At 37.3% G+C, this 10,801-nt stretch overlaps 1 protein-coding gene across 2 annotated transcripts; it reads left to right on the top strand.

The window, feature by feature from the left end:
- The first annotated feature begins 526 nt into the window (after window positions 1-526).
- On the top strand, window positions 527-9,859 carry mcoln1a (mucolipin TRP cation channel 1a). Of its 2 annotated transcripts, XM_057332655.1 has the most exons (15): window positions 528-751; window positions 3,236-3,477; window positions 3,787-3,951; window positions 4,074-4,230; window positions 4,609-4,687; window positions 4,764-4,860; window positions 5,135-5,234; window positions 5,357-5,463; window positions 5,549-5,698; window positions 5,801-5,902; window positions 6,811-6,933; window positions 7,100-7,216; window positions 7,297-7,386; window positions 7,827-7,957; window positions 8,557-9,858. In XM_057332655.1, the coding sequence occupies exons 1-15, from the start codon at window positions 706-708 to the stop codon at window positions 8,591-8,593; spliced, it is 1,743 nt and encodes a 580-aa protein (XP_057188638.1). In that variant the 5' UTR covers window positions 528-705; the 3' UTR covers window positions 8,594-9,858. The 2 variants fall into 2 exon arrangements, with proteins under 2 accessions (XP_057188637.1, XP_057188638.1); XM_057332654.1 differs by having other exon boundaries at window positions 527-751; window positions 7,827-9,859.
- Window positions 9,860-10,801: the final 942 nt, after the last annotated feature.

Below are 10,801 nucleotides of genomic sequence, written 5' to 3'. Positions count from 1 at the left end.
TCAAAGGTAAGCGCATTATTGTTACTGATCTTTTTTTGTTCTGTTGTATGTATCAACGAATTGCACATTTTTGGCTGCCGTGGTGTGTGAATGAAGTTGACGAACGAGTGGAAAATGCCTACTCCGCTTTCCGAATCCGATTAATTAAAGTGTGCACTTTTGCACAAAATGTGTTTTTTGAGGGTTAAAGTCATTGGTTTAATGTCTTGATTGTGAAGTGGTTTCTGGACATATTAGTCATATTTTCTAACTCTCTTTAATGCTATGTTTGATCCGTTTGACCTGTCCTGGTTTAATTATATTATTCATCTTTTCGTAGTTCGTTTTAAGGATATAAAATGGACATTATCATCGTTGAATGACATTGCAATACATTTCTATCACATTATTTTGGCAGTTCAAATTTGGGCTGGTTTTTGTTGGAGTGGGCGGGTTTTATTGAGCCTTTGGCCTGAAAATTGTCCACCCATTCCGGCAACACTGGCAGGGCCTCTACCGGCTGGTTCAGAGTCACGTGATTATGTCACATGACGGCACGGAAATCAAGCTCACGTCACGAGTTGATTCTGTAAACATGCAGTAACCCGAGTCACGCTCGTGTATCACAGTCAAACGCCACCATCAAACTCGGATATTTCTTGTGCTGTGAATTAATCTACGCTTTTTAATGCCGACCGCTTCTTCTAGTGATTTTGATACGCTGACATGGCCGCAGTGGACCAGAATAAAGTGACGAATCGCGATTCCTCAGGTGAGTGATCGATCGACTGCTATCAAAACAAAGCGCTTCCATTGATGATCGTAATGTGTTGCGTTGCTCGCTTGCATTGCTAATTAAGTTTTTATTCGCATTCGTAATGTTGTGCAAATGACCTAAAAGTAAAAATAGTAGTAAAGTGCATATTTCTTACCTTGGGGAAAAGAACCATGGTTTCATTTAGTAACCATATTTGTCGCTTTTGTTATTCATTTTTCATTGTATGGTTTCACAACTTATCACTATAGCTTAACTGTGCTATGTGTAGTTAGGCTGGTTATACAAATGGCAATATCATGGTTAATACACTTTTACCGCAATACCATGCCTTCCTGTTCGGTTATCGTCAGTCATCATGTCTTCATATCCCAGAAGTCAACATTATTACAGTCTTTCACTTACTGCTTACATTACATTACTTAGTTTCCTTCCTCTTTAAATCCAGTTGACCTTATTCATCTAATTACACAATAACACATACACAGGCTTGCTTTTGTTTGAACGTACTCCTAAAGCTCATGCATTCTTTAACAACCTATAAACTTCGTTTAATCCTCTTCATGTACTGGATCTTTAATGCAGTACACGAATTCTTTATTCTGACAGACGTCTAATGTGTTGACATGTAATCACTTACTCATCAACACATATACTGGTCGGGATGGCAATGAAGTAGAGAGACTGTTAAATTATTGAGAATGAACATGTCTGAGATGTACATGGCTTCTACTGTATGTCCATTACTGTGGCTTAATGCACCCCAAATTCTGAGGAGGGTGCGTTTGTGTAGATTTGTGCAATGCATACATAGAAGGCAGATGTACATGATGATATTCATACCTTTGACTTTTTATGACAGCAAAAGCAGTGCCAGTGCGGGACAGTGCCAAAATATGATTACCCGATAAACCAGACAACCAGAAATGTTTTAATTTTGTCTGCATTTGATTGGCTCTACGGTCGGTACGAACCTCGTGAGCAGCTTGAGACGCCCCTATCATCTCTGTCACGATTCCTATCACTGCATCAAAATCCTTTTCGTTTGATAACAAACATATGTTGTGTTTGGCTCGTTGTGTGTTTGAGGGACAAATCTAGAAACGGAAGACAGGCAGACGTGCAGATATGATCAAAACAATGATCATTTTGTTTAAGCGGGATAAAAGGACAAAACAGCACACATTGGCTATTCTCAGTTTCACATTATGGAGTTCACTGTAGGTCAAACGGAAAAACGAGAGACATATAATGAGTGTAGGGTTTATTTATGATGTATAAATAAATCGCAGACTCTGTCATCATTAATCTCATTTAAGTGCCTCACTTTTGTATTTCACTTTCTATGGCCATCCAGATCAGATGCTTTCACTCCGGATTGAGATTTATGGCATTAATGAGGCATGAAGAGCAGCGTTCCACTAGATAAATCACAGCTGATTTTGGATAGTTTTAGCTCACCTAGAAATGTTTACATGTTATATTTTCGGCCACTCTTTATCCATCGATGTTGTGGTAGAGGTTCTCTAACGTAATAATACAGAACTGACTCGCTCTTTGTGGTCAGTCAGGCTCACAATTTCATATCTGTGAGCTGCATGAAAAAAAACACAACTTTTATTTTATGAAGTTATGATTGCGTTTGTTGGAAGAGGTCAGCATCTAGTTTTATCTCTTCACTTTTTAAAAGAGAGCTGGAATAAGGAAGAAGCAAAGCATTGCTTGGTGGACAGTTTTTAGAACCGCAGGAAACACATATGCGGGATTTGCGTCGTTGGCAATGATAGTTTTGTTATGTGAGAAATAAAGACAGAGGGATAATGTTGCATTGTTTGAAGCCGAACAGCTTTGTGTCATGCAGGATGGTCAGAAGTATAAGCTTTCCCCATCCTAGCTTTCATATCGTGTCGATTTTTTTTGACTGAAAGTGAAACATCGATGTGTTCTCGAATCTGCATGTCATGTGTAAATGGTGGTTACTGAAAAGGGCCCTCTTTATTGCATTGAACTTTATGTCAGCTACAGAAATGTCACGCATTGAACGTGATCAAAGTTCGGAGAAATTCAGCTTTGACCTTTTTAAAGGAACAGTTCACCCAAAAATAAAAATTCTGTCATCATTTACTCACTCTGTAGTTGTTCCAAATCTGCGTAAATTTCTTTGTTTGGTTGAACACAGAGAAAGATATTTGGATGAATGTTTGTAACCAAACAGTTCTTGGCCACCATTGACTACCATAGTAGGAAGAATGACACTGGTAGTCAGAAGAAGTGCCCTAGAATTGTTTGCTTTGCTACATTCTTCAAAATGTCTTCTTTTGTGTTCAACAGAACAGAAATATATAAAGCAATTCTTCCTACTTTGGTAGTCAATGATGGCCAAGACCCTTTATGTGAATGTATTTGAAAGTGGGAATCAGTTTGGCTTAGAAACCCATTTACAATTTGATTCATTGCACGTTCTCCATTTTCTTTTTGCAGAAGAGGATAGACTTCTGTTTCCCGTGAATCACTACAGCTCAAATGACTGCGAGAGTGAATATAGCGACTCCAAGTCGAGTCCGGCCGCAGACGGCTGGATGGGCGCTGACCCGGAAGAGGATGCGTTACGCAGGAAGTTAAAATATTTCTTCATGAGTCCCTGCCAAAAGTACCAAGCCAAAGGCAGAAAACCTTTCAAACTAGTCCTTCAGATACTGAAGATTATCATAGTAACCGCACAGGTACTTTCAGAAACTAGTCAAAATCAGATCTGTGTTGTTCTACAAGTATTCAAGTTTTCAGAAAATATTGTTTCATGTTCTCATAAACATCCTTTGTTAGTGATAGTTAGATGATCATTCTTCCATTTTAAATCATGTTGCAGTCCCTAAAATGTTATTAAATAACTAACCAGTAACTCTGTGTTCTATATTTTTTAATAATTTTACCAATCGCAGCAAAAAATGTTACTCTTATTTGTTAATATTGGACGCGTCATGTGAAGTAACAAAATTACGCAAGCCTCTTGTTTTCTTTCTCGCTGTCTGTAGCTGGTGCTTTTTGGTTTAAGCAATGAGATGGTGGTGACGTTTAAGGAAGAAAACACGGCCTCATTTAAACACCTGTTTCTCAAAGACTATGATGACTCAGACAACACGCTCGCGGTTTACAGGCAGAGTGATGTTTACGACCATGTATTCTACACAATAGAACAGGTAATGTGTCATTTTGGGAAACACAAACACTATTATTTATATGATGTTTTGTTCATAATGATCCCGTTCTTTTAAGACAACAAGCACATTTTGAGCTGGACTCATTCCATTTTTTTTCTCAGTATCTGACTTTAACTGACACAACGGTGGGTCGATATGCGTACGTGTACGATGTCGGCGTGAATGGGAGCGCGCTGTCTCTCTGTCAGCAGTATTATAAGAAGGGCCGGATCGACCCAGCAAACGACACTTTCAGCATTGATCCACATGTGGTCACAGGTGAAGCACCTGTTCCTGTTTCAAGGGTTGGTTTTAGTCAGATGTTTAGCCAGAGAAATAGAAAAAAGTGAGGCTCATTTCTCTGATGTGTGCACACAATAAAATGTTTTCAGTTTGAAAATACATTTTACAATTTAGTTTGTTTACTGTTTGTTAGTAATGATCAATTGTTTTTTGTAATGTTATTATTACTTCTTTTAGAGCTCTTAACTTCTTTTTGATATATTATTTGCTTCAGTTTTTTGTGTCTTGGTTCCTCATCAGATGATTTTACATTCACTTTCTAATGCAGTTTTTTTTTATTGTTGTCTTTTTATAACCTTGTAAGCCACAGAGATTCAGCTGGGTAGAACATTTTCTCTTTTTGTCTTTCTGTAGACTGTATTGGAGTGAACCCTTTGTCCACCCCCACAGCACTGGGTCAGGATTACAGGAATATAACCCTCAAGTTTCACAAGTATGTTAAATGGGACCTTTATTTTGAAATGTCAATAGATCCTATAATAATTTAATGGTAACCTATTCTTCCCCAGGCTCATTAACGTCACCATAACGTTCCAGCTGAAGGCTATAAACCTTCAGACCATCATTCACAATGAAATTCCAGACTGTTACACTTTCTTCATCACCGTGAGTTTGCACACGAAATGCCCAAGAAATTGTCACTTTAAGCCTGCAATCTGTAACTTTTTTTGTTAAAAAAGGCTCAAATCAGTTTTTAAAAAATATATAAATATATAAAAAATATAAGATATATAAGATGTTGTTGTCTGACTGAAAGCTCGTGTTGGATTATTGAAATAAATGCTAAATTGACAAGCTCTTTTTAATACTTTTCTATGCAATAAAAGCAAAAAAATATGCATTTAAGAAATATATATTTATTTTTCTATTTTCTGTTCAGATTCTGCTGGATAACAAAGCCCACAGTGGTAAAGTAAAGATCAGTCTTGATAATAAAGCCTCCATTAAGGAATGTAGAGACCCAAGTGTGTCTGGACATGGTAAGGCCTCCAAAGAAGATCAATTGTAGTAGTTAATAAATTAATCAAATATGTCGGGCAGTTTTACATTGCTTGTGCGACCTCGAGCTTGTTATCACTTCTCTCTCTTTTATTTCGTGCAGCTGAAAGTTACGCTCGTGTGTGGTTTGACGTGATCATCGCTGTGGTGTGTATTCTCTCTCTCGTCCTCTGCAGTCGCTCCATCATCAGAGGGATCGTGCTTCAAAACGTAAAATATCAAACACATTCACGTTCATTAAATGATTTGATGTTGAAGCACGAGAATAATATTTCCATGTTCCCGTTCTCTTCAGGAGTTTGTGAAGTATTTTAAGAGCTCTCTGAAACGTGACGTCTGTTGGGGCGATCGGCTGGAGTTTATTAACGGCTGGTATATTCTGCTCATCATCAGTGACGTGCTCACCATCACAGGCTCAATGATCAAGATCGGCATCGAACTGAAGGTAAGTCAGGCGCTGATGACATCATCCTCATGTAAGTGAACGTAAACAAAAACCACAATGGTATTAGGTGTGTTATCTGATACATCGTGTGTTTTAACTCAGAACCTCTCGTCCTACGACGAGTGCGGGATCCTCCTGGGAACCTCGACGTTATTGGTTTGGGTCGGAGTTATTCGCTACCTCACCTTCTTTCAGAAGTACAATGTGAGAGACACGCACACACACACAAACCATTGAACACACAAACACATTAAAGTAAATAACATTTGTTGTATTTGTATTTGAACTTCCAAGCCTAGAAATGAGGGGAAAAACTGTGAATACACTTCTTCTTACAAGGGAAATTCTCTCATAGTTTACTCACCCTCGTGCCATCCTAAATGTATATATAACTTACTTTCTGTTTTTTTAGGCCTGTCAAACGATTAATCGCATCCAGAATAAAAGTTTGTGTTTTCTATAATATGTGTCTGTGTACTGTGCATATTCATTTTGTATATATAAACACATACGTGTATACATATTTAGGAAATATTTATAAATATTTACCAATAATGTAAATTATATAAATGTTTACTAATTTTTATATTTTTCTTAAATATATACATGTACGCGTATGTGTTTATAAATACAAAATGAACATGCACAGTACACAGACACATATTATAGAAAACACAAACTTTTATTCTGGATGCGATTAATCGTGATGAATCGTTTGACAGGCCTAAAAAAACGTAGTTCGTGTTCGACTGAAGAAAGTAAGTTATATACATTAAATATATATGCCGACACTTCAAATCGAATGCGTTTTTTGTCTTGGATGTAATAATGTATGAGATCTAGTCACTGATTTTTGGAGCGGTATTTAAAGTGACAGATTAACTAAAGGTGGAAAGTCATATTCATTTGGATGGGTAAACTGAATTTGACAAAAATTAAAATGAAATTTTTGGGTGAACTATTTAAACCCCAATCAAATCTGAATTCAATCCTTTTTCTCTTTGTTTGACAAACTATTTTAATTGTAGCTTAATTCACTGCAATATAATATATTTGTGAGTGTTGTTGTTTAGTTGGATGTTTGAGCTTTACCCTAAATCCTGGTTTCTTAGATTCTCATCATCACTTTACGAGCTGCGTTCCCGAACGTGATCCGTTTCTGCTGCTGTGTGGCAGTCATCTACCTCGGATATTGCTTCTGCGGATGGATCGTTCTTGGACCCTACCATGTTAAAGTATGTACATATAATTAAACGCACTATATTTCTAAAATAATATTAATATGGGAAACATATACAGTATACTGATAAAAATGTAATTTAGGTTTGGTCACCACACTTCTTTTTTCTCATGTTGGCAGGTGGGATTTATAAATGTCTCTTTATTTCTCTGTTCCATCAGTTTCGCTCTCTCTCGCTGGTGTCTGAATGTCTGTTTTCTCTGATCAATGGAGATGACATGTTTGTGACGTTTAGTGACATGCAGGAGAGCAGCACTCTGGTGTGGGTCTTCAGTCAGGTGCGTTTATTTCACACGCTCACACAAAGGTGAAGCTACAGGATTCAGTGCATTAAACACGCTGTTCTCCTCTTGTGCAGGTTTACCTTTACACGTTCATCTCACTGTTCATTTACATGGTGCTGTCGCTCTTTATCGCACTTATCACTGGAGCGTATGAGACCATCAAGGTAAGAGTGAGATGAGATGCTTGCAAACACAACGTTAAGATTATAATAATGATTTATTAAGTTGAATTGTCGTGTGAGATTTAACAAAAAAATGTCAGTGTAAACGTTGCTCTCTGATGAAATGCTCTCTCGTTTATAAGTTGCTTTCAATCGAAGGATCTGCTAAATGAACAAATGTAAAGTTATGTATGTAAAGTAGTCTGCAATTTTACGTTTCAAACATAGATGGCGATAGAGAGTCAAAAATTATGGATTAAAAGTTTTTGTTGAAGATGACTACCGATGATTGCATATTACAGTAATACAGAAAAACAAGTTTACACTGAAGCATTACATATATCATCTTTTTTTTATTTGTATGAGCTATGAATATTCATTGATAAAACAACCAAAATGTGACATTTCTATGTGATAAACAATATCCTTTCATGTCCATCCAGCATCAAACACAGGAGCCCATCCATATCACGGACATGCACGCGTTCATCGCTGAATGCACGGACACGCCCTGTTCTGGAAAGTTCCGCGGCATTGAGACCTCACCGTGCTCCTTCTTCTGCTGCTGTGATAGGTCTGACACAATTATAAAACCTATAAATAGATATATAAAAATGTATCACCGTATTAAATTGTTCGAATTTTTGAGTCAGTAGTTAAAGGTCCAGTGTTTGAAATTTAGCGGCATCTAGCGGTGAGGTCGTGAATTGCAACCAACGGCTCACTCCACCGCTCACCCCTCCGTTTTGAAGCGCTACGGTGGCTGACACAGGACTACGATGTCGTTTTGCTTCTTTGCCGATGGAGATAACGTATTTACGAAACGCGCTCTGTAGAGCAGTTTGTCCGTTTAGGGCTACTGTAGAAACAACATGGTGAACTCCATGTAAGGGGACCCGCTGTATATGTAGATAGAAATAGCTCAATCTGAGGTAATAAAAACATAACGCTACATAATGTAAGGTCTTTATACACCTCTGAAGACAGTTATGTAGATTTGATTGCATTTCTGTCAATAGATCCTCCAAAAAAATGTTAAATGCAACAAAAATAAATGTGTATATGTGTGTGTAAAATGGCATGAATTAGAATAATAAATAATACAAAGTGTATTTAAGTATATTGGGGATATAAAGAAAGTCTGTAATCATACCTGTTTCTCCAACCATACAGAACTACAACATACGAGGACGGCCTCTTAGTCAACTAGTGATGTCACGAATCCCGAATCTCAACCACACCACCAGCTGCTGGTCATCACTGCATTCGGGTGATCGACAGCGTTGAAAGCCCAATGCTCTGGACCATTAATGGACGAGCACATTGAAGATTTTAGTCAAATGCCTGAAGTCTAGGACATTTATAGTTTTACCTCAACTTTTAAACATTTTATTTTAACTTGATTCCAGAGGTTGCATATACGTGATGGTAATTCTGTGTGTAAATGGCGAATGTCTCGCGGGTTCTTGTTTACATACTGAGAAACACAGCGCTGTGTGACACTTTCTTTCTCTTGAGTAATAAGTGTTTGCTGAATGTCAGGTGACTTAACCTCTGCTTGTGTAACGTCTAAATCAGATGTCTGCAAAAGACACGGAAGAGCTTTCGGCTTGTCAAGCTTTGTGGGTAGTTTGAATCCGCTTATAAATCTTGACTTGCGTCTTATTCAGCACTTAGAGCAAAAACAACACTTCTATGAATTTAAAGGTTTGTTGTGTGGTATTAATCTGCCTTTACCCATAACAAACAATGCCCTGCCGGTATGAATTAGCCTTTACAACACGATTAAAAAAGGACATTTTAAATATTTGCCTTAATGTTCTGTAGATGTCTGGTTGTTATTTGGCGTGTGTGTGTTTTATTTATACGCAAGTATACCTAACATCATTTTCTGTGACACACAGTAATTCTTGACTTAACATGTATGTGAAATGTTTCATAAATCATTAGAGAGGCCTTTGGGGACCTTATTATGCATAAACAACGACAAAGAAGCCTAACTTTAATTATACTTTACTAGTACAAAATGAGTATTTATGTCATTTTGACGCTCCTGTAAGCCATTTACACAAGCACAGATCAAACGGGACCGGTCATTTGATTTTATCAAAAACCGGTCTGGTCATATTTACGTTTTCCTTTTTCCGCTGTTTTATTTTATTGTATATTTCCATCATAATATTCTTATTTATGTTTTGTTGGTTCTGTGTATCCTGTTTGTAATGAATCTAAAGCACACAATCGACAAACAATGCACATTTTTGTCAATGCACAAGTTGCCACGTTATCATCACACTCCCAAGATGATGAACATTTATTTCACACATTAACATGTACGTAAATTGACTGTTTACTCAATGGTTCTTCAAACTTTATTTTATTTTAAACGTCATTGCATATAAGTACAGAGTTGTTCTTAAATCTGTATTAATATAAAGACTATTTTTTTGTATGTTTTTCCTTGGTTTATTATTGTCCAGATGTTCTTGCCCATGTTATCATTTTTTAATATCTCATTTGACCACCAGGTGGTATATTGAGAGCAGTCTTCCAAAGTCTAAACCCATTCAAACTAAAACTGGTGTCTGTGGCACCTGTTATTTTAATCGTTCTAGAAATACATGACAGCCGGATTAAAGAAAATGTTACATTTTCTCGAGGGATTTAGCCTGAGGTGTGTTTGTGGGCAGGTATGCATGAATGTCATGTTTAAGCAGGTGCATGAGATCTGAAACCAAACGGCTGTATCCATCGGATTCTGTTCGCAGACCTGTGGCCCTTCACAACGACAACATCTCTGTTTTACACAAACTGATCTGACGTCAGCTGTATATTGCACGGTGGCTGTGTGAATGCGAGCCACACCCTGCTATTCAAACAAATGAGTTAACAGGAAGAGATTTCATTCGAGTACCTCAATGAGCCCATTGTGATGATATAGAGACGGAAAGTTTCAATGAAAATACTAAAACAATCTTCTGATGTTCACATTGCAGACCTTATTGTGGTCTCGTGGGGGATGCAAAGTGCATGCTGAATTTCATTGGGCACTATTTTATAATATTATAAACATCAAAACGTTTTCTTTGCATTGAAAACTGATGCTTCCTGTGCAAATATTTTGTGATTCTTCAAGATTTTCAGCAGTATTCTACTTTTTAAAATCTAACATTTTACACTGTTAACATTGTGGGTTATTTGGGTGCATCTTCGAGTTAGATTCATTATTCTAATCCTTAATAAGACCCACATCCGTAGAGTTTAGACAAGCAAAGCAATGTAGTACAAAACAGTCCACACAGCTGCAGGCCTGTGAAAATCACTTAGTCATATGATGCTGCACACACTTCTACTGAGAGCAAAGAGAGTGCACTTTGTGTCTACTTTCATGAAGCTTTCTTTCAGATGGACACTTTTT

Source organism: Triplophysa rosa, linkage group LG4, assembly GCF_024868665.1.
Source record: "Triplophysa rosa linkage group LG4, Trosa_1v2, whole genome shotgun sequence".
In the NCBI taxonomy this organism is placed as follows: Eukaryota; Metazoa; Chordata; class Actinopteri; order Cypriniformes; family Nemacheilidae; genus Triplophysa; species Triplophysa rosa.
This window is presented reverse-complemented; position numbering and strand designations above follow the sequence as displayed.